Below are 25,332 nucleotides of genomic sequence, written 5' to 3'. Positions count from 1 at the left end.
TAAGTAGAAACTGTGCGTACTTACTTCATGTAAACCAATTGTTATGTAGGATGGCACTCAAATTTAATTAAATCAATAGAAGAAAAGCTAACACACACACACACACACACACGCAATTGTTGATTGTGTTGACTCGCAATTGTGTTGCATACTTTAAGGCGTCGTCCGACAAAATGAATTAAATTTCGTTTAATGTGATGTTGAACAAATTTTGAAACTGCAAAAAAAAAAAACCAAAAAAAAAAAGAATAGTTATTGAAAAGCACTTTGCTAATTGCAACGAGTATGGCAAATAAATAAAAAATATACTACAAACTAAAGTTGTGTAAATAGTTGCAAAGTTTCACACAATTTAGTGCACATTGTTGCCACTTGTTACCATTGTTGTTGTTCTTGTTGTTGTCATTTCTAATGCGTGTTGTTGTTTCATATAGTTTTTTACTCCTTTCTTCTCTGTGTTTTTATACCCGATATCCATAAGGTAAAAAAGGTATTATAACTTTGTGCAGACAGAAGAAGGCATCTTTGATCCTATATGGTATATTTTGACATCCATGGTATATTTGGAATGCAGCAAATATACGCTTTGGTATATCTTAGTATTTTTGTGGTATAGTCATAGATTACTTGGTTTTATTGCAAATTGGTAGCGGATATATCTTTGATGTAGTCTTTAGCATATTTTAGTATTTTTGTGGTATACACTTAGTATATTTATAGAATATGGTTTTATTGAAACTGTGTAGCATCCCATATGGTATATTGTAACCACAGTATTCATAGTATATTTCGAATGCAGCACAATATTGATATACCACATATAGCCTATGGTATATTTTAGTATTTTTGTGGTATATTTTTAGGGTATTTGGAGAACATGGTTTTATTGAAAATTGGTAGCGGGCATATTTATGATGTAGCCTTTAGTATATTTTAGTATATTTGTGGTATAAGTTTAGTATAATTATAGAATATTATGTTATTGAAACTGTGTAGTGGGTATTGCTTTGTTGTATCTTTTAGTATATTTCGGTATTTTTTGGTATAAATTTAGTATAATTATAGAATACGTGTTCATTGAAAATGGCTAGCGGGTATCTCACAGTCGAGCACACTCGACTGTAGCTCTTACTTGTAATTTTTGTATGTTGTTGTTGTGTTATTGCTGCAAAATTGACTTAACTGCAACAGCAAAAGCAACCACAACAACCTCGCATGCATCTAAACTAAACCTGGCCACGCCCCCTCACCTCGCCTCGCCTCCCCACGTTACTAAGTCTACACATTCTATATATCTGCCCTCCTCCGACAGTAAACGGACTTGGTAAACGTTTTGCCACATACGACGACGCGAATACAACGAACCCCTTTTTCTAGATGGCAACTTTGTGCCCGTTATTGATCCACACACAAAGGCAACCAGCAACCAACAACCAGCAACAAAGTAATGGCAACAATAGCAAAACATATGTGCTACGTTGCTAGTTGTAGGCTGGCCCCTGACACACCTCACTCTCCCTACCTCCCTACCTCCCCACCTCTCCCTCTCTGTGTGTGTCTGAGTTGTAAGGGCATGCCTAATATGGGTCTTTATTTAATTTAATGCTATTTTGTGTTGCTTTATAGCAGCAGCAAGCCAAAGGCAGCAAAACTCCCCAAAGAAGAATGGGTGAAAGGATGAAAAAGAAGGAAAAATTTGCGCTGCAAATGAAAGCGAGACATCGCATAAATTGCATTCTGAATTTTAGCTAATGCATTTACTGCTTTCCTTCTTTGCCTTTGCTCGCCTTTGCTATCTAAATTCTCCCACTTATCGTTATTTCATTGCCTATGCAAAGATTTTTGGAAGTTGTGCTCTTGTTTGTCAGCTTTGCAAAACGTTCACAGATAACATTGCAGCTTTGCTTTCAACTGACTTCCAACAACGTTTATTAACTTGACTGCACATTCACTTTGGCTGCAACATTCGTAAACGTTGTAAGGTTTCTGATTACTTTATGTGTTCACTTTATGGCACATATTTGTGTCTCTTTTCTTTTGGGGACTTGTCAGAGTTTTAAGCGTTGCCACTCACTTTTCTAGATAACAACTGTGACTCGCTCAACGTTTGTAAATTTCTTTTACCATTCGTTTTTAGCAACATTCGTAAACGTTGTGACATGCACTTTTGTTTACTTTAGGGTATCTAGTTTTGCTCTTTTTCTTATAGTTTTCTCATCTGCCTCTTTTCTTTATTGCTCAATCCTATTTTACCATTTTATCTTGATTGTTTTGTTTACATTCTCTTTTGCTGCAGCATTCGTAAACGTTGGGACCTTTTTTAATGACTTCATGTCATATAAAAACAGTTTTAAATGTTGCTGATTCATAATTTTGGACTTTCTCAATGTTTATCCATTTTATTCTACATTCCATTTTTTCGCTTTTCGTTTCGCTGCAGTATTCGTAAACGTTTTAACTATTTGCTTACTTCATGCCATCGACTTTTGTCTCTTTTCTTTTTGGGTTCTTGTCGATCGCTTATCTTTCCGGTTTGTCTTGCCTTGTTTTTTCTACATTCTCTTTTGCTGCAGCATTCGTAACTGTTTTAACTATTTGTTTACTTCTTGTCATCTACTTTTGTCTTCTTACTTCTTTGTATCTTCTTCGTTTCTTGTCTCTATTCTCACTCTTTCTCTCCGCTTTGTCTTGCCTTCTTTTTTCTACATTCTCTTTTGCTGCAGCCTTCGTAAACGTCCTGACTCTTAAAATACCATGCTTCTTGTTGTTTTCGGTATGCCATTTACTTCTGTCTCATTTTCTTAGTTGGTTTCTAGTCAATCTCTTGTGCCTTTGCACTCACTCTTGTCATTCCATTTTGCTGCCACATCCGTTAACGTTGCGGCAGCGTATTCGCTAGTCTAGTCTAGCAACTTACCTGCATCCCTCATGCATTATCGATGTGTGCCACAACACATACACACGAAGAGAAAAAGGTGCACAAATGAGTTTGAAAATTCCCCAAAAGCGCCTAGCTACAAATTTCTGGGTTCTGGCAGCAAAAAGGAAATGCAAGCGAAAAGCAAAGCGAGAGCGAAATACCCAAAAGGAAAACCCGAAAAAGGAAAATATAAATAAAACAAAACGAAACAAGAACAAAAAGTGCAGAAACTTTAAACGTTTTAAAAATGTGCAGCGAGGCAAGCAAAGTGATGGCTTCGAGTGGGGCTCCAGTTGGGGAGTTGCATGTAAACTTGCATGTGTATGAGTGTATGAGTGTGTGTGTGTGTGTATGTGTGTGTCTATTCATGTGCAACAAGGCGCCATCTGCCTAGCAGAGGCAGGACGAAGGCGACGCCAAGCCGAAGGGACAAAGGGAAGAAGGGACATGTGTTCGCTCCGTTGTTGCAGCTGCATGTGAAATCCAGCACATGTGCAAGAGGAGTCGCCTCCGCTTGCTGCTGCTGCATAATAAACAATTTCTTTTTTAAACACAACTCAGAGCAGCAAACAGCAGCGAAAGATACAACACAGAGAGAGAGAGAGAGAGCAGGAGAAAGAGAGAGAGAGAGCGAACAAGCGCCATGAAACATGAATGAATGAGGACGCGCAGTCAGCGTTGAATGAATGAATCATTCACGCAGAAATGAATACAAGCGCGACATATGAATACATGTGAGTGTGTGAGCGCGGCCTGGTTACAAATGAATGTTGGCACACTCACATACACACACACACAGCTTGTGAATCAATGAATGTCTACATATTGCCATAATTAAGAAACTGGAAACCAAGATGAATACACGAAACGAGCGCAAGTGAATACATGCTTCGTATTCGTATACAAATCTATATGAATACATTGATTATAGATGCATGAGTACTCAATAATTGAATAAGTTAATGCAAGAAGTGGTTTGCGTAAAGAGAACGAATATTTTCTGCGATTTGCAAAGCATTCGTTCATTCATACAATATTTATTCACAATTTCATATTAGGAATTTGTTTGCTAAAAATACATTCATTTATTTCTTATATGCATTCGATCATTCTTCAAGTTTCATTTGCTAAAAATACATTCATTCATTTCATATTTATTCACAATATTACATTAAAACTTGAAATGCATTTTATTTGCTTAAAATGCATTCATTCATTTCTTTTTATTCACATTTTCATATTATACCGTGCTATAAATGTATTTGCTAAAAATACTTTCATTATTGTATTCATTCATTATTCATTCATTCTTTCATTCATATTTATTCACAATTTCATTTTATGAATTTGTTTGCTAAAAATACATTCATTTTTTTCTTATATGCATTCGATTATTCTTCAAATTTCATTTGCTAAAAATACATTCATTCATTTTTTGCATTCCTTCATTCATATTTATTCACAATATCACATTTTATTTGCTTAAAATTCATTCATTATTTTCATTCGTTCATTCATTTTTATTCACAAATTTATATTAAAACTTTCTATGAATTTGTGAGCTAAAAATACATTTATTCATTCATTCATAATTATTCACAAATTCATATTACAACTTGCCAAGAATTTTATTTGCTAAAATGCATTCATTTATTATTCATATTTATTCAAAATCTCATATTATATTTTGCAATAAATTGCATTTGCTAAAAATACATTCAAGAAACTATTTTGGTATTTATTTCAACTTTTTTTTTGCTTAGCACTTAACATTAATTAATTTAAATGGACACAACTCGCAGTGAATATGAATACCTGGGCATGCACTCATACTACTCATAAGGACTGAAACTGAAACCAAGAATGAAACGACAAAAAAAAAACGAACTAGAAATTGCGTGTAATAAATGACTCCACACATTCACTCTGAATGAGTGTGTGAATGAGTGCATATGAGTGTTTCGTGAGTGCTGCGTTCTTACATTGTATTCAATTTTGCACTAGCTTTCGCTCTCTCTCTTTCTCTTTCTCTTGGTCTCTTTGTTGCTGTCTCGCTCTGCGTTTTTTTTTCGTTTAATGTTTTTGCATATGACGTTGCCGGCTAAATAACAGCCAAGCACCCCCAACTGTCCCCTTAGGGGTGTGCCACGCCCCCTACCCCCGCCCCTAGTCATATGTGTGTGGGGCTTTGCTCTGCGGCAGCTCGCAATTAAATCGATAATAACGCGACCAGCGGAGCCTCGCGTCTCGCGAAGCCTAAGCCTGAAGCCCCGTCGAAGCACCTCCACTCCCCTCCCCTCCCTTCCACCACCCCCCTCCCTCCCGTCCCATTCTTCTCTTCTGCTCACCTTTGTCCCGTTGCGCAGCTCAAAGTCTGCCTAATTGCGGATGACATGAAATTGTTTGCGCTATAACAATAAACCAAAGCGTTGCCGACTGCGACGCCAGCAGCGACGCCGACTGCGACTGCGACTATATGTATGTTTATAGCCAACAATAGAAACAACAGCAACAACAACAACAACAACAAACTGAGCTCAGCTCAGCCAAAGTGCGAGCTGACAAATATTTACCATAGATGGCGCTTAAGTGCAAGGTTTATGTTTGCAAATGCAACCGATAAGAATCATTCGAGGTGAGCTAATAACAATTGCGATGAACTCACCCGATACAACGCGCTATGCAATGCCACGCCCCTTCTCCTCATTCTCCTCCTCCTCCTCCAGCCATAAGCCAAACAGCCACAATGTAAAACTTGGTCGCATTCACACGCCCATTTCATTTCTACTTAATATACTGCAGATGAACTTAGTATATTTCATGTGGAACTTGAAGCATTTCTCAATTCATTTCATAAATAAGTTTATTATGTTAAGAAATTAAGCAAGAGAGGCTCAAGCAACATTTATTATATTATTAATTAAATTAATATAATATATACTGAATAAATTGATATACTGAATATACTGAAAATTATGTTGGTTGCCTTTCTTACTTCAATCTTCAATTTCTTAAGCCATTATTGAATAATGAAATGCATTTTTAATGTATTCAGTATATTTCCGGTATATTTTACTTAAATTCTTAATCAATTTAGACCATTCAATTATTTGTATTGAATAATTTAATTCAGTATTAGTAGTGTATTCAGTATATTTCTGGTATATTTTACTTGAACTTCAAATTTATTTAGATTATTCAATTACTTTATTGAATAATTAAATTCAGTTTTAATGTTTTCAGTATATTTCTGGTATATTTTCTACTCGCATTTACTTAATTTTATTGTTACTGCATTGTAATTGTTGCTCCTGGTGTATTCAGTATATTTATAGTATATTTTTGCTAGCACATACTTCATATACCATATTTTATTGTTACTAAGCTTTGTCCGCTGCTTGTGACGATTCAATCTCCTCAATACTTATTATAATTGAATTTAATTAAATTCATTTTAAATGTTTTTTAGTACATTTCTGTTATATTTTTTGCTGTCATATACTTTAGTTTATGTTTACTGTGTTCTAATTTCTGCTACTAGTACACATAGAGTATATTTTAAAGACATATACTGCATATACCATATTGTTCCTTATATTAAAAATAGGAGTATTTAATACTACATACATATGTATATCATAATTCCCAATTCATCGTACTTAAAAATCTATGAATGCTCTCGCTTTATTGATGCTGTCGTAAGAACATGCTTCTAGCTCAGTATTTTATTTGGTATATTTTGCATACCAAGTGAATTTTGAGAATAATTCAAACAGTATTTAAGAGTCTGTTGTTTCTCCAGTCTGTTGTTACCTTTTAATAAAATTATTCTCAAATGAAAGCTCAATAAAATGTATATAAATATAGATAGATAGAAAGTTATATAGATAATTAAATATTTCGAAATTTAGTAGAATACTCGACTAGCATATACCCTGCACATTTATAATAAGCGATAACTGCAACATTATATTAAATTATGCTATAAATTGCAATTTATACCCTCTATAAAAATGATTTTGTTTATTTCTTTCGCACATTTAGCCAAGTTTCTCGCCAATAATTGCACACCATTAAGGTCATTTATTTTGTTTATATTACTTTTTTTCGGGTGTATATACATACATATATATATATATATATATATATATACCCTGTAGTTTGCACATTTTGGTATCGTTTGCACTGATAATTGAATGTAATTAGTGGCATTTCTTTGCTCTGCCTTCGAGTGGGCAATGTTTGCCATTGAGTGCTCTGTTCTGTTCTCCTCTGCTCCAAGCAGCTTCCCTTTTGCGCCCTTTTTCTTCATTTCCTCCATTTTCCATTTGCTTTTCCTCCCCCTCCACCGCATGAAACGGAAGAGCCGTTAGCATTTGCTGCGTTTTGTTTTGTTTATTGTAATTGCAGGCATTGTCAACATTGTTGTTGTAACTAGAAGGTAAGCAATTCTGTTCGCAGTTGTTGTTGCTGCTGTTGTTGTTGTTGTTGTTGTTGTTGTTGTTGTTGTTGTGGCAACGCACGTGCGGAAAATGCCGCCGCAAAAAGCAACTGCGGCAGCGGAAAAACTGAAACACATGGCACGAAAACGCTAATGACACACAAACACAAACAAACACGCACACTTGCAATGTGTGTGTGTGTGTGTGTGTTCTCTGACTGTCTGCTGGGGGCCTTTGCCTGCTTGTCATGTGTTTATTATCCTTTGGCAGCGGAAGTTTACAACAAAAGTTGAAGGCAAAACCGCAGCACGTTGAGCGACAAAAGATGCTGGCACGCCCCCTTCCACTCTCCTCCCCTTTCCCCTTTACCCCCTCCTGCCACAGAAGAGTTTATGCTAGAGGCGACTGCTTGTTGCACTGAATAAACAATTAGAAAATCGCATAAACGGCCCATTAAATTGTTTTTCCACACTTTTCCCCAAAAAACGAAATTCTAATCAAATTTTCTAACGATTTTTTTGTTCTTTTATGTGTGTGTGTGCGAGTGTGTGTGTGTGCCATAAATTAGAGGCACTCTGCCACATGACGCTGACAAGATGTTGAAGGAGGCTAAAGACGTTTTGGGGAGCTTGGGGGCGTGACCCAATAAATTCATCACAAGCATTTTGCCAAGACTGCCAAAGCGACAAAACTCTTTTTATACCCGACAACCAAGCCAACAAAATAATTTTAGGGTTTTATCAACTAAAGAAATTACAAATTAACTTGTTGGACATCAAAAGAAAAGGCGATATATTCGTATTACAGAGACTCGAATTTTAGTTTAACAACATTCTATAAAAATTCTGAATTTTTGTTTAACAGGCTTCAAAATGAATTCTTCAGTTTAACAACATTCTAAATAAATTCTGAATTTTTGTTAAACAACATTCTAAATAAATTTTGAATTTTTGTTTAACAGCCTTCAAAATGATTTCCTAATTTTAATTTAACAACAATCTAAATAAATTCTGAATTTTTGTTTAACAACATTCTAAATTAGCTCTGATTTTTACTTTAACGACATTTTGAAAAATTTTAGAATTTTAGTTTAACAACATTCTATAAAAATTCTGAATTTTAGTGTAACAACATTCTAAATTAATTCTTAATTGTAGTTTAACATGATTCCAAATAAATTTTGAATTTTTGTTTAACAACATTCTAAATTAGCTCGACATTTTGAAAAATTTGGGAATTTTAGTTTGACGACATTCTAAATAAATTCTGAAAATTTCACAGTAATCGAATGCTTCAATGTTATGAAGAAATTCATTTTATTGCTCAACTTAAAAATAAAATATACAAAATATTAAAAAAAAAAAAACTGCTCGTCATAAAAATAGCACTTTACCTTTTCTTGTTGATATAACGAAATTTTTTTATAATAAAAATGCCAAAAACTAATTTCTTATATTATACATATATGTTCTTTTTTAATTTTTTGGTTTGCGTATGAATTATTTTTGAATTTATTTTAAAACAGAAAAATAATTCCTAAATCATTCTTAGCTTAAATTTAAGTTTTAATCAAGAGCTATAAGATTAATCTTTACTAAAAATAAAAAAAATGTTTTAGCATATGTTTTCTTTTTACTTTAGATAAAGAATTTCCCAAATAGCACTTCATTTTTATTTTTACCAATTTTTGTTGATATAGTATATCGTCATCAACGAAAAGTTTTTGTAATAAATATGCCAAAAACTAGTTTTTTATATATAATATATTTATACCTCAATATAATAAGAGTTAAATGAACACATATTTCATATTATACCTATGATCATATTATATAGATCATAGATATAAAATGTAATATACAATAATTTAACTAACAAGTTATTTATTTCAAGAATTTTGGGAAATGTTGCTACGGGTATTTCACAGTTGAGCATGCTCATCAGTAGTCAGCTTTCTTATATGAGTTTGCCTTAATATTGAAGGCGGAGATGAAGGGGGGAGGAGTAGGAGTAGGAGTAGGAGAAGGAGAAGAAGGAGGAGGAGAGAACGACCCTTTAATTGAATATTAATAACAAAATCCTGCATATTATAAGCAGCAGTGCCCAGCGCCAAACGAATAACGAAAACCGAATAACGAATAACGAATAAAGAATAAAGAAGAGAAAGGATCAGCTAAGCAAAGGTTCGTCTCCGCTTAATATATGCGCATATCCGTGTCTCGTAGCTGCGATTGTATTGGTGTGTGCTGTCACTTTCTTTGCCTTTGTATGTGTGCACACGCGCAGCGAAGAGCGAGAGAGAGAGAGAGTAAAGAGAGGGGACGGGCGGGCAAGTGGCAATTGGCAAGGTCCTGCCACTAAAGTTGTATGTCCTGACATGTCAAATGTTAATATCATTATACGCAACTCGATTCCCAGCAATTCAATTCGCCCCAATTCGCCTCAATTCGCTTCAACTCGCTGCGACTGCTGCAACTACAGTTCTGTGTGTGTGTGTGTGTGTGTGTGTCTGTGTGTGTGCCACAAACTCTGCAGACTTTAACTCAATTTTCAAGTGGCACGCAGCTGTCCGGACTTCAGTTTTGCAAGCGGAAAAGTGTTGCAAAAAAAACACAAAAATGATAAAAAAAAAAAATGAAGGTTGTTTCCATTTGCAGTATCGCCTGCAAAACGCCCATTAAAGCAGTTACTTTATGTGAAATCAAATGACATATATTTAATGAAATCAATTTGCAATTCATCAACTTGATCGCGAAAATTTTACATACAATTTATATGAGACTTTACATTACTTAAAATTCTTATTTCAATTTATGAAAGTATGAAAAATCATCAAGTTTTGTCTTTAATAATAATAATAGTAGTAATAAAATTCACATTTGAATTTATCGAAGCATGAAAATCATCAACTTTATCTTTTTTATTTTACTTCAAATTTCTATGTTTACTTTTTCTGAAATTCTGTTTTTAATTAAAGTAAAAAAATTGCATTAAATTTTAAATTTACTAAAAATTCTTATTTTAATTTATGAAAGTATGAAAATCATCAAGTTTGTCTTTAATAATAATAATAATAATAATAATAATAATAATAATAATAATAATAATAATAATAATAATAATAATAATAATAATAATAATAATAATAATAATAATAATAATAATAATAATATAATAATAATAATAATAATAATATAATAATAATAATAATAATAATAATAATAATAATAATAATAATAATAATAATAATAATAATAATAATAAAATTCACATTTGAATTTATGAAATCATGAAAATCATCAACTTTATCTTTTTTATTTTACTTAAAAATTCTTTCTTTGCTTTTCTTGAAATTTTGTTTTTAATTCAAGTTAAAAATTGAATTTAATTTTAAATTTACTAAAAATTCTTATTTCAATTTATGAAAGTATGAAAATCATCAATTTTGTCTTTAATAATAATAATAGTAGTAATAAAATTTACATTTGAAATCATGAAAATCATTATTTTTATGTTTTTTATTTTACTTATAAATTCTTTCTTTGCTTTTCCTGAAATTCTGTTTTTAATTCAAGTAAAAAAATGGCATTAAATTGAATGTGAATTAATTGGTAAACAACAGAACTTTAATCTGTTAGTCATCAACAGCTAATAATAATCACAATTCTTTCCTTATGATTGCATTATTTTATTAACCAATAACTCGCGATATCTTTGACATTAATTGGCTTTTACACTCGTATGATTTTTATGTATGCTTATTAATTGGGCATAACTATAACGAAAACTTGAAGCTAATGAGAAGGCGACATCGAGTCTTCTAGGAAGTCGAATGGATGAAATAGGAAGTTGCCCAAGGGAGGGAGAGAGGGAGGAAGGAATGCGTATTGGGAATGGGAACGGAAACCCATTGAGCCCAGAATAGTGGTTCAGTTAACTAACCAAAAGACCTAAAACAGCTAAAAGCAAAAGTTATGTGTGTGTGTGTGTATAAAATCATGTCGAGTCATTTCCTGTACAACTTTTCGCCACACACACACACACACACACACACACACGCACACAGGACTAAGGCCACTAAAAGCAGGCAAAACCAACAAAAACACACAAAAAATTGAAATAAAATAAACCGAGGAAGGGCAAAAAAACGCGACGAACAAAAAAGTAGAAGTAGTAGCAGAAAAATAAATATATATTTAAGTATATATTAAAATGGTATAAGCTCGAGTCAGACAAGAAAGAGAGAGAGAGAGGGAGTTTGCTCTCTAAGCATGCTGGCCCTTTAATGGTCATAAAAATTTTATTATAATTTTTAATAATTTAGACGAGCATATTACGGGTGGCACTCGAGAAGGGAGAAGGGGGAGAGGAGGGCTGTGTGTGTGTGTGTGTGTGTGTTTGCTATCACATGCTGGCTGAGAGGCCAACGCGATGCGAATGCGAATCCAGATCTGTGGCTAGGCCATAGACGAAGTCCGACTCAGACCGAGACCGGCACGCACACACACACACAGAGATATATATACACGCGAAAGTGCAAATGCCGTAAATCATGGCCCAGGTAAACAAGCAGCAGAAGCAGCAGCAAAAGTGGAAGAAGCAACAACACACACACAAAAAAAAGGCAACCCAAAATAGAAGCAGCAGCAAAAACGAGAAACAAAAATGAAATGAAATGAAATGAAGGCAAACGCCACACTCTGAGTGTGTGTGTGTGTGTGTGTGGCAAGGAGGATGTGCCCCAATCTGGATGGGGAGGGGGAAGAGAGACAGGCAGAGAGACAGTTTGCCCGGGTCAGCTGGTGCACAAGCTGGTTGCGATGTCCTTCAGCGTTTTGTGCCGCGACTCGGCGATAACTTGATGAAATCGTTAGCATTACCGTTAGACGTGCCACGTTAACGCCACTGCAACAACACAGTGCAACATATGTTCTTCGCTATACACCTGTGCTAAGTGAGTGAAAGACTGTGTGAGGTAAGGAAGAGAGAGGGAGGTGGGACAACTAACCAAATCAAGCCATGAAAAATGATACAGCAAACGAACCACTTTTGCAGCTCCTCGAGCAGCAGCACCACCTTCCTTCCACCCCCTCTCCTCCCTCAATGTTAATGGTGTTTAAGCAATTTTAAAATGTCACCTTGACTAAAAGGTAGTACAGAGGCAACTGCTATTTGTATGGCTGAAATATAATCACTAATTGCCTCTCAAAGCGTATACAAATAATTTCGTTTTCGCTAACTTATTTAGTTGCACACCTAATATAACTAACTAAAGTTCGTTATTTAATAAATTCAAATGTGTACCATTTAAGTTGCAGCCCAAAAGTATGCTACACTTTTAACTAAACACAACTTGTTAACTGACTGAGTCACTGCTAAGTGTTGTTGTATGTACAAATATGTACAATGAAAGTCAAGTAAACCATGCCCAAAAATAACTACTGTATTTAACCTTTGCGTGCGTGAATGCCAATTCTATGGCAAGAATTCTACTGGGTCAAAATCAACTCGCGTCTCAAGTACTAATTGATTTCAAGTGGACAGCCCAAAAGTATGCTATACTTTTTAATGAAGCAACTGCTTGCACAGCAGGCAAGTACACTGCTTGGACAAGCTGCTTGCCACTACTGTGTGTGGTTGTGTGTTTATTAAATATGTTTTGTGTGTTTTGATTGACATTAAAAATATATATGCTGCTGCTGCTGCTGCTGCTGTTGCTGCAGTGCGAGTAATAGTCGCAAAAGCCACAAATGCCAAGGCCAAACCACACAGGGCGCACATGACATGTAATGGGAGAGGGGTAGAGAAGGGAAGAGCGTGTGTTTTCGAGTGGGTGCAGCTGCAAATGCCCGTGTGGCATGTGACCATGTTGAACTGATGAATCGGACCACTGTGCAAGTGTACGTATGTATGTGTGTGAGTGTGTGTGAGTGCTTTCGCGTATATGTTTCAATTTCACGGCGGAACCATTCACAGTTACAGTTACAGTTGCAGTTGCAGTTTCATTTGCGACTTGCCTGCTCTTGATTGCTTGACTGACACACACACACACACACCCAAACATACACACGCAGAGATTTCTAGCTGTTATTTGTTTGCATTGCTTGCGCTGCTTTTCACAATTTTCGCGCATTTCCCTTTCATTTGACTAAACTTGACCCACAAATCGTGCGCCAGCAGGCTGGCAGCAATTCAACCAAAATTATTCAGCTGCTGTAGAATTTGACATGGCACAACTTTAACTGCATATTTTACCATTGCAATGGGATAAACCACCAGTGAAAAGTGTGATTAGAAAATTGTGCAAGAGAGAGAGGGAAAATGAAAGTGCTGTTAAAGCAATTTTAAATGAACTCCATGCGCGCTGCAGCAAGCAGTAGATGAACTGCTTTGCGCAAAACAACTGACAAAGCAGTACACTGCTTGACATAGGTGTGCAAGTATCACAAAATGGTGTGTGTCCAAGCTAAGCAAGCCAACAACCAACTGTTGGTGAAATTAAATTGGAATTTACTTTTACACCAACTACAGTGAATATTGACTAGTTTAGATAAATCTATTTTTAAAAAAAATGCATAAAAATCATGAATTTATTTGAAATTAACCGATTTGTTGTTTATTTCTACTTGCAGCACGAATAAAGGCGACTTGCAACGCGCCTAATCACGATGTTGCCATATCGTCAGCCCCTGCTGACTCTGCTCCTGCTTGCCACGCTGCTCGTCCTGCCAAATGCCACGCTGGCCAAGTCAAAGAAGGGCAACAAATCGAACCAGAACTCACACTACAGCGACTCCTCATCGAGTGGCAGCAGCAACAGCAACAACAATGCGGGCAACAGCGACGAAACCACAAAAATCAAAGGACACGGCGATGGAGGCCAACACTTTGCCATGGAGCCACAGGATCAAACCGCTGTCGTCGGCTCACGCGTAACGCTGCCGTGTCGCGTCATGCAAAAGGTCGGTGCACTGCAATGGACCAAGGATGACTTTGGCCTCGGCCAGCATCGCAATCTCAGCGGCTTCGAGCGCTACTCGATGGTGGGCAGCGATGAGGAGGGCGATTTCTCGCTCGACATTTATCCGCTGATGCTCGACGACGATGCCAAATACCAATGCCAGGTGGGACCTGGGCCACAGGGTGAGCAGGGCATACGATCGCGATTCGCCAATCTGACGGTGCTTGTGCCACCCGAGGCGCCAAAGATACTGCAGGGTGACTATCTGGTGACCACCGAGGATCGTGAAATTGAACTCGAATGCGTGTCGGTGGGCGGCAAACCCGCTGCGGAAATCACCTGGATCGATGGCCTGGGCAATGTCCTCACCGCCGAGAGTTTCTTTGAACCGCTCGCCGATTCCAGACGCGTCACCACCAAATCCGTCCTCAAGCTGGCGCCCAAAAAGAAATATCACAATACGACAATCACGTGTCAGGCGCAAAACACCGCCGATCGCACATATCGCTCAGCCAAAGTGCTACTTGAGGTGAAGTATGCGCCCAAGGTGTCCGTTTCAGTGGTGGGCGGTGCTCTCGCCGAGGGACGCATCCCAGAGGGGGCTGAGGTTATTCTCGGCTGCCAGGCGGATGCGAATCCGCACGAGGTCAGCTATCGCTGGTTCATCAACGATGAGCTCATGACTGGCGACTTTACCACCAAAATGGTAAGTGTGTGGGGTTGGAATTAGAGAATTGGAAATTAAGTCGAGACTGTTAAACGAGTATTTCATAAATGATTTGACTCCTTCTCTAATATTCCCAATGAAAAGTTCTACATAACTTTATGGGTAGATTGAAAAATTCAATTTCGTTAAATAGAACATTATTGAGAAAATAATTATTTATTTTAATACTCCTAAAGGGGCATTGAAAAATCGGTACTTTATCCATATAAAGTCATTTTATAAAATATACCATTAGAATGAAGCTTAAGTTAGAAAAAAATTATTATAATCGATTTAAATAGAAATTCCCAAAAAGTTCTTTAAAGCTTTTCAGAATATCTCTTAATATTTAAGTTAATGAAATTGCACTAAAATATAAAATATATGAAATTAATCTAAATAAAGCTAAAAATCTAAGAGATTTGATTAAAATGATTCCATTTGAAAGTACATTTTTCAGAAAAATTATTTTCATATTTATTATTGTAATATAAAAAAAACTCCTGATTTTACATCACTCTATTCCAAACAGTAATTTAAAGTTTTTTTTTTTAGAATATTTCTTTATATTAGGTTGTTTCTATACAAATTTTCATATAACATTAAAGAAACGAAACTTGATAAAGTTGTAAATTGAATTTAAGCGATTTGATTCGTATGTTACATTATTAAGATTTGATTTAAAGAAAAATGTTCAGACAATTTATTCATCAACATAGTATGAAAATTAAAGTATGTAAAAAATATGCAATTTCTCATTAACTCATTTACATTCATTCTTTTAAAATGAATAATTTTAAAATATGTATATAAATATCAAAAGTGCAGATAATAATTTAAAGGTTTACAAAACCAAATTGGGACACAATCAATTTTGTTGGAAGAAAAATTTGAATTAAAATTAATGATTTCTTGACAGTAGTCAACAGTTTAGTGAAAAATAAGCAGGCTAAACATTTGTTTTCTCTCCTAACTAATCCCTGTTTGCTTCTTCCACAGATCATACACAATGTAACGCGACAATATGACGAGGCGATCGTCAAATGCGAGGTGGTCAATGCCGTTGGCAAGAGCGAGGAAACCGAAACGCTCGACATCAGCTGTAAGTTGGCTGCATTCTTTGACCCCTTCGAAAAAACCTTTACTAAAGAACTTTCTCTTTATTTGTGCAGATGGTCCCGTGTTTCGACAACGACCCGCCAGCAAGGAGGCTGACTTGGGTGCCACTGTAACGATGCGCTGTGAAGTAGCCGGAAATCCTGCGCCGAAGATCGAATGGATCAGCGAAAACTCCGATCGGGTAAGTTCAACAAAATGCCAAGCGATGAACTCGAGCTAAATTCCTCTCTCACTCTCTCCCTCTCTCTCTTAAGGTTGTGGGAAACTCACCGGAGCTGAAGATCAAGGTGAGCAGCAATACAGCGGGACGTTACTTCTGCAAGGCGACGGTCGAGGGTTTTTCCGAGATCGGTGCCGAGGCAACGATCTATGTGAAACGTGCACCGATCATCACCTCACAGAAGGTGCAATTCGGTGCCGTTGGCTCGCGGGCAAAGATCGATTGTCTGGCGTTTAGCATACCGAAGGCAGAGCATATACTCTGGTCCTTTGAGGGCAAACTGATAAACATGAGCAGCGCCGATCCGGATATCTACATATTCGAAGAGCATCATCTGCCCGAGGGCGTGCGTGCTGCACTGATCATCAAGGAGAGCCGATCGACGCATTATGGCAAATACAATTGCACCGTACTGAATTCGTATGGCGGTGATTCGCTGATGATTACACTTGTTCCCGAACCGGGCAGCATACCAGTTGTCCTCGTTGTCTTGGGATCGATCTCAACGGTGGCCATTGTGCTGCTGATCGTGATGATTGTGATCGTGTATGGCAAGCGACGCAGTCGCAAGAAGCCAATGCCAGCCGATGTTATACCGGAGGCATCGCGTGGCGGCGATAAGCTCAACGAACTGAAGAGCGAACTGCGCTCCAAGGCCTACGATGTGGAGTACTCCGAGGCGGGCAACGATGGCCTCGCCATCAATCTCACCCAGACGCCAATGCCGGATGTCCAAATGAAGGGCGCCACCTTGGGTGTTCCTCTCGCTGGTCCCGTCAAGTTCGACGAACGCTTCTCGGGCGATTATGGCGAGCGTTACAATCGCCAGTGTCACATCAAGAATCTGAAGAATCAACAGGAGCAGGCCTACAAGGAGAGCACCACCAATGGCTATGCGCCGTACTTTGAATACGCTCTCGACTACAGTCCGCCCGCCGACAGTGGCAAGCCGAAAGCCAGCGGCGGTGGCGGTGGCATCAACTCAGCCACCTTGCCCCATTATGCCGCCAATGTGGCAACCTCAGCGGCTGGCGGCGGCGGTGGTGTTGTCACATCGACCACCATGGGCGGAAGTGGGGCCAGCTTGCCACGCAATCAGCGTCACGAGTTGCACCAGCAGCAGCCACAGACATCGCAGGCCAACGGATTTCTGGGTAAGTTTTCAAATCAACAGAAGAACTAGTTCATTAAACTAGTTAATACTGACTACATTCAACTTATAGCCTTGAGAATGATTATTTTCCATAAAAGTTTGTGTATGTAAAAAGAACTAGTTCCGCCGCATATTCATATTTACAATACGAAAGCACGCACGAAAGAAGAAAACTTGCAAAATTAGATTAGAAGAAAATAAAATACAGTCAACGCTCGCAAATCAGAACCATTAAAAACATCATATACTGAAAACTCTTTTGTTTTTAAAGTAATTCGTAAAGTAATTTCCAACAAATATTCAAATATGTTGACAATGTTTTTTACCTAACTAAAACATAAAAAAAGCTTCTTAAAAAAATGTTTAATTACATATTTTGTTTTTACTTTATTTTTGATTTTATTGCATTTAACAAAAATAAGTAAATTAAACTAAACAATTCAGTGCAATACATGTAAACACATTTAATTCACTCAAAGTACTTAAAAAACATACATTTCAAAGAATTTCAATTCGTTAGCGGCTACTTCGTTTTGTTCTTCAAATAAGTTACCGAAAAGAAATAGATCAAAGATTACACACTTAAAATTACATTAATTAAGATTGTTAAAGAAAAAACTAGTTCCAAAACCTGGGTCATTTTTTAGTTTAGGTTTGTTCATGAAATTCCTTTCAAAAATGAGCAAAATAAGCTGAAACAAATTTCACGAAAATCAAAACGTGCTGGAACTAGTTCCAAAACATGAGTAATTTTTATGTTATTCACTTAATTAGGTTTGTTCAAGAAATTCCTTGCAAAATAAGCTAAAACAAATACTACCAAAATCAAAACGTGCTGGAACTAGTTCCAAAACATGAGTAATTTTTATGTTATTCACTTAATTAGGTTTGGTCAAGAAATTCCTTGCAAAATAAGCTAAAACAAATACTACCAAAATCAAAACGTGCTGGAACTAGTTTCAAAACATAAGTCATTTTTATGATATTTAATTAATGATGTTTGTTTAAGAGATTCCTTTCAATAAGTTAAAATCAAAACATGCCGGAACTAGTTCAAGATCTAGCTTGGCTAATCGTTACAACTAGTTCTTAATTCAAGTATGCGAACAAATCGATTAATCATTCTTCTCTTTTCTCGTCGCTCTCTCTCTCTCTTTTTAGGTCAACCGCTGTTGCAGAACGGCATCGATAGTCGCTTTAGCGCCATCTACGGCAATCCGTATCTACGCACAAATTCATCCATTTTGCCACCGCTACCGCCGCCGAGCACCGCCAATCCAGCGGCCACGCCCGCCCCACCGCCCTACCATGCTGCCCGGCATGCCAACAGCAACGGGGGCCTGAAACACTTCATTGGCAGCGGTTACGGGGCGAGTGCCAGCCTCAGCATGGGTTCTGGAACCGGAACCGGAGTCGGCGGTGGAATTGGAGTCGGTGGCGGAGTCGGTGGCGGAGTTGGAGCTGGAAGCAGTGCGAGTGGCGGACCTGGCAGCGTCAGTGGCAGCAGCTCCAATTTGACGGCGAGCAGTAATACACTGGCGGCCACGCCTCTCACACAGCCCTCGCTCTGCGGTGGCCCCTTAGGAGGCGTGGGCGTAGGCGTGGCTGGGTCACAGCAGAGTGCACAAAGTCCCTCCGGGCAGTTCATACTGCCCACCAATGGCAAGGGCGTTACACAAAAGGGGCCGTTGGCCACGCATGTTTAAGCGAGTAGCGGATCCGGAACTGGAACTCGAACCGAAACCGGAACCGGAACTGCAATTGGAGCTCGCATTAGCCGAGTGTAGCGCATATTTATTCGATCTGTATTTGTATTTGTAATGTCTAGACTCTAGACTCCCCCTAGGAAACTAAGCGCAGTTCTAATGTGTGTGTAATATTTTTTTTTGTTTTTTTTTTCGAACATAATTCGATCATATATAAAAAACCGTATTGTGATTTATAGCGTTAATTATTTTATGGCAAACTCAAGCAAAGAAAACATTTAACAAGAAAATGCAACAAAAAAAAAAAAAAAAGAAACGAAAAAAAAAATCGAATGAGAACGAATATGAAAATGAAAAGAGAAAAACAAAAAAAAAACAGTCAGTAAGGCAAATATATATATATATATATAGTGCAAATTTTAAGATCGATGAGATTATCGATTTAACAAATGAAATGAAATCTATATCAATTATCGAAAACGTATCGAAATGCGAAACTTGAAAAGTTCATTTTAACCGCGAGTTGAAAGCAAAACCACAAAACATTGCAAACTATTCACAAAACAAAAACGAAAAACAAATTATAATATGAAAAAAAAAAACAAATGAACATAAATAATAATATTGCCTGTAGTTAGTTCCAAAGTAAAACGCAGCAGCATCCGCAACATTTTCTAAGCCAAAATTTATTACATTTTTAGACTTACAAAACGGACTAAAATACATGCTAGAAAATACTTCAAAACGACTGCGGCAAAAGCCGTTGTTATTATTACAATTTGGTCAAGTTACGGCACTGTATAAAAAAAACTAGTTCCAAGTCAAAACACAAAAAAAAAGAAACTTGTAAGAATCTAAATTAATTATTTCACTGCCCAATATCTTTACATAATATGTATTTTATTTTTTTCTTTATGTTTACGTACTCGTATATTATCCGATTGTTATACAATGTTCGACAAAAAGGTCTCTTAACTACCACCCAAATTCATTACAGGGTATACAGTGTATCAGCTTGACCGAATTGCGATAGCACAGCGTCAATGTGAAACCATTTCAATTTTAGCCACTAAGACATAAAACCTAAAATAAATTATGTATTTATATGTATATTAAAAATTGATATATTACATATCTATATACGTATATATATCATAATGTATATGGATCGTATATATATATAGCGCATTTGTGTATGTAGGCCAGATGGTTTAACGCTTAACTTAATTTACTAAATAGCTGTAAAAGAAAAGTAATGAAATATTTAATCGTAATTCGATATACATACGAGTATAAGTAGTACATAAAAAAGAAAACAAAATTATATATATATATATATATCTACATAAAAGCAAGTGTAATACACTGCAATTTTTTTTTCTGCATAGTAAAAATACACAAAAAAGTAAAATTAGCATAAGAATTTAAACATTTTAAACATAATCTAGAAACCGAAATGAAAACAAAACAGCTTAGCGAAATTTGTAAAACATATTTGAGAGATCTACCAAAAAATTAAAAACAATAAAAGAAACCAAAAAAAAAAAAAACATGAAAAACATCAACAACTGAAATTATTGTAAAAAAAATTTTAAAGCATAAAAATGAAAACAAACAAAAAAAATATATAATGAAAGAAAAAAACGAAATGCTGCCTTATGATTCCTTGTGAAATTTGTTGGGTTCTTAAATTACTTGTGTATTTAAGCCAATACTTATTAAATTTTTTTTTTATTAAATATATATTAATATATAGAAATATATTAATACAAGTCTAGTGAATGAAAGTCGCTTTAAACGTTTATTGTTTAAACTTTTTAACTAGATGATGATGCTATTTGATTTTTGTTGTGCTATTTGCAGAGCTTTTACGTAAGTTCATAAGGAGGTAATGAATCGAAAAATTGAAATAAAAAAAGAAGAAAATTTAAAAATTAACATTAACAAAAAGTAAACGAAACTTTTGGGTAAAATGTCAAGCGAATCAATTAAAAGTTCAATTAAGTGCAGAGAAAGAAATACAATTACAAAATAATAAGCGTCAAATGAAAAAAAAAAAGAAAAATATCGAAAAGAAATCCTATTAAGCCAAGTAAATATGATAATTATACATTACGAAATATGCATGTGAAATGCAAGTAAAGTTAAAGCAAATAGCAAATGATAAGAATGAGATGCAAAAAGTTTGTAGAACAACAAAGCAGAAGAACTAAGCAAAGTGTGAAATTTCGTGTAATATGAAAATTAATTCAATTAAAACCTAAGTCAACAAACTCAAATTAGTTGAAATAAAAAAACCTAAAATGAAATAAAACTCAAGCTATTGGTAATTTTACGCCACATTACAGGGTATGTACCGGTCGACTACTAAACTACTCCTTCGTAACAGGGTATTTGAAAGTCGACTTCGAATATCGTCCGCTGAAAAGGATTGCGAAATCAATGTTTGATTGGGATTATTCATTTTATGTGATCTACAGAATTCCCAAGTGACTGAACCAGTTCAGTAGTTCAAGCGTGAACTTGTTCTGAACTAAACGACAACAATTTTAGCTGTCATAGCCGGAGCAGATCGTCGCACCGTCGCGCAATGAAAAAAAGAAAAAAACAAGTATTTAATTTTTGCAGCCATTTTGAAATTGAAAAGAAATAACGACACAGCCAACATCAACAACAACTACAACAACAGCAGCAACAACAAGAATGCAAGCCAGCCCAGCGACGCAGGCGCAGTAGCTGTCGCTGAGAGCACGATCTGCGATTCCACGATCTCTCTAAGGAGCACCACCAAAAAGTAAAGAGTAATATGTTTGTTCGCTCAATCAAACAGGTTAGTAAAATGCTTTATTGTACTGAGTGGTTAAGTCAATGGGTTTCAAAATATGTTTTTTAGTAGCATTTCTGTATTTTCTAAATTTGAAGTAAATATAATATAAATGTGAATTAAATTAATATTAATTCCTGACTCTGAACGTTGCAAGCGAAGCTGTAATATGTTGCTTACAGTGTCCCAACGCGGCGCACATTAACTTAAGCAGCGAGCATATTACTGCTCTATCATATACTACTGTGTTTGCTCTCACTTATGAGCGCGCGTTGAGCGTCCGGTTTGCAAATGGATCTCGGCTCACTGTGGCCTGTTCGGAGAGCGCAAAAGAGCGCGAAATAAGAGAGCGTGAGCGCGAGAGCGTAAACGAGGAGAGAGCCGGTTATCATCATCGTTGTCGTTGTCTTTTCCGGGGGTTCAGGCAAAGCGACGCTCGTGAGCGCGGCTCAAAGTGTTGCGAGTCGTGAAACGAAACGGATATCGAGGCGGACAGTCTGCATGAGCAGTCAGCACAAATTGCAATTGCATGGGATATTTTTTTTTTTGTTTGAGTGCCTCGCTTCAATTGTGTGTGTGCATGTCTGTGCGTCTATGTGTATGTGAAGTGCAAAAGCGACGCAAAATTTAACTCGCACCACAGGCAAAGAAACGAAAACAACAACAACAGCATCGAGAGCAATTCAAAGAGGCAACAACAATATGGCGTTTAATGCCGCCGCATGCGAAAATGTGCAGCATGCGAATGCGTTGCGGCGACTAATATAATAATCGCTATCGCGTTCGGTATCGGTATCGTCTAACGCTCATCGTCATCGAAATATTCAAATATTCTTTTTTTGATTATTTTTTTTTGTCCACGTTGTGTGGTGTCCTCTGTGTTTTTGTGTTCGTTCTGTGCATGCGCAAACAAATCAAGTAAAAGCTAATTTCGCGAGAGTGAGATAGAGGAAAGCACAGAAACAACAGCAGCAACAACAACAACAACGCGACTCCAATACGCATTTGCGTATATGTGTTTAAGTGTCAGTGTGTGTATGTGAGCAAAGGAAGCAACGCGTTTTGTCTTTGTCTTCTACAGTCGATCAATTTCAAAGTTAGTTGCGGTTGCGCGTGGAAATGTCGCCGTCGCCAGCGTCGACGTCGGCGTCGCTGCATACAACCAACGGCAACGGGCGGCCCTTAATTGTTCTATTCGCTTGGCTGCAAAATACATAAAAGTGCATTAGGAATTACACAAGAAAATATAAAAGAGAAAAGAAACAAAAATAAAAAACCCCAAAGTCAAAGTGAGACAACAACAACAAACTGCATACATAAAAATTACAACACATACATCTACACAACTACCACAACAAAATCAACGACTAGCAAAAAAAAACTCAAATCATAAAAACGCAAATCTTAAACTGGATTACAATGCAGTTACAGCGCAGCAGACGTCGCTGTCGCGTCGCCGCACACAGAATTTGGATTAACGAAATGCTTGCGGGCGTCGCGCTGCTGCTGCTGGCGCTTGCTAACTTCAGCTGCGCACAAGCGACGGGTAAGTGTAATATTAAAAACAAACAACAAAAAAAAAGAAACACAAAGTATATGCATTCTAAATGCAAAACAAAGAATGAAGTATAAAACAATAATCGAATCAAATACAAAAATATTTTTTATATTTTTTTTGGCATGCATTTTGAATTCGTCTGCATTTTCGTTCACTCGTTTTCGTTTCCCTTTCTATTTGCCTCTCGTATTCCTTTTCGCCTCGCTGTTCGTTGCTGTCGCTCCTGTGTGCGCCTGCTTGCCATGCCTTGCCTGCGCTCTCAGAGCACGGACAGGTGGTCGCTGGATCGCTCTCTCTATCTCTCTCTCTGGGCTGCGCACGCTCTCTCGCTCGCATTGTGCATGCTTGCCCTCTCTCTGTCTGCCTTGCTCAGATTTCTGTGTGCGCAGCTTGAGCATATTTTTGTTGTTGTATTTGTATTGTATTTTACCGTCGGCAGCCTTTCGTTTCGTTTCATGCCATTTTGTCTCATTGCGATATGTACACACAGTTTGCTGTGCTCTGCTGTGCTGTATGTGTGTGTGTATGACAGTTGACACTGTTATACTTGCTAGCATATTATTTCTTTTGTCAACTTCCTGTAGTTCAGCTCTCGATGTCGATGTCACTACTGTCTCTGTCTTTGGGCTTTTGTGTGTGGACCCCCAATAATAATTAGTCTCACTTGTCAAACTTTTGTGCGTCGCTATTTGCACGCACAACACAAAGAGAGCGAGACACAGAGAGTGAGGAACAACTTCACTCCAAATCGAACTCTATAGGGTCTGGGTCTGGGTCTGGGGGTCTGTAGAATATGCAGACATCATGCATGAAAATACAATATTTGCATATGCGCCCCTTGTCTAATCATTGTGTCAACAGTCGTCTTCTTACTTATACACATACAAAGTGTGTGTACTTAGGTGTAGGTGTTGTAGTTGTATCTACTCTCATTGCCCTTACAAACTTGTTAAACTTTCCAGGAATTATAAAAAAAAAACACCTTATTTTTCGCTGGAATACATAAAAAAAGAAAAGAAACGAAGGTAATATTATCGGTCATTAGACGACGTTCCTTTTTTTTTATGGACACAGCGCGATATGTGAATTAAGCAGAAATATCTTTAATCTAATGATGCCTTACGTTGAAAGCTAAATTAATCATTCCCAGCTCAGTTTAAATGCCACAAAGCCGATAGCTCTGACTTGCTGTGGCAAGTCTAGTTTTTTGTTGTTGTTGCTGTTACATTTTGCATCATATTTGTCGCTTTTAGCGATTTCCTCGACTCGGTTTCCTCCATTAGCCCCCGTTCACCTAGCGACCGATTGTCTATGATATTGACAGCGCTGAACGTTTTGCATATCAGATCCGCTCTCCATTAAGGCGCCATTAAATCTGCGACAAATTAGTGGCACTTGAGTTGCCAATGCAACCAAAAGGATGAAAAAAAGGTAGACATAAAGCGACTTTCCCATTCATTTTCATTCACATTGACATTTAAGCTCGGTTGTTTAATATTATGCATAATCGACAACAACCACAACAACAAGTTGGTAACATTTGCATGCATTTTAATAATTTACGCCCGGCATTGAAGCAGAAGAGAACCACGCCCCGTTGGCGCAGCATCTTGGCGAGCATTCAACTTTCGCTTGGCGTCTCTCAGATTTTTTGTTGGTTGGTGCTGCTGCAGCTGACAAATCATGTTGCTTCCCCCCTCACCAACTTGGAGCCTGCTGGACT

General features: G+C 36.9%; 2 protein-coding genes across 2 annotated transcripts in view; both read left to right on the top strand.

Moving 5' to 3' along the window:
* LOC132796157 (irregular chiasm C-roughest protein) overlaps positions 1 to 20,876 on the top strand; it is a 66,772-nt gene extending 45,896 nt beyond the window's left edge. Inside the window, exons 2-6 of the mRNA XM_060807222.1 lie at positions 13,995 to 15,029; positions 16,029 to 16,131; positions 16,202 to 16,329; positions 16,403 to 17,522; positions 18,683 to 20,876. Coding sequence (XP_060663205.1) covers positions 14,031 to 15,029; positions 16,029 to 16,131; positions 16,202 to 16,329; positions 16,403 to 17,522; positions 18,683 to 19,227 — 2,895 coding nt within the window. The 5' untranslated portion in view covers positions 13,995 to 14,030 and the 3' untranslated portion in view covers positions 19,228 to 20,876. The remainder of the gene's footprint in view (positions 1 to 13,994; positions 15,030 to 16,028; positions 16,132 to 16,201; positions 16,330 to 16,402; positions 17,523 to 18,682) is intronic.
* A 1,617-nt stretch (positions 20,877 to 22,493) lies between these two features.
* LOC132797432 (neurogenic locus Notch protein) overlaps positions 22,494 to 25,332 on the top strand; it is a 44,617-nt gene continuing 41,778 nt past the window's right edge. The window contains 1 exon segment of the mRNA XM_060809207.1: positions 22,494 to 23,597. Coding sequence (XP_060665190.1) covers positions 23,471 to 23,597 — 127 coding nt within the window. The 5' untranslated portion in view covers positions 22,494 to 23,470.

This window comes from Drosophila nasuta, chromosome X, assembly GCF_023558535.2.
Source record: "Drosophila nasuta strain 15112-1781.00 chromosome X, ASM2355853v1, whole genome shotgun sequence".
In the NCBI taxonomy this organism is placed as follows: domain Eukaryota; kingdom Metazoa; phylum Arthropoda; class Insecta; order Diptera; family Drosophilidae; genus Drosophila; species Drosophila nasuta.
Note: the sequence above shows the minus strand (reverse complement) of the source record. Positions and strands in the feature narration are given on the sequence as shown.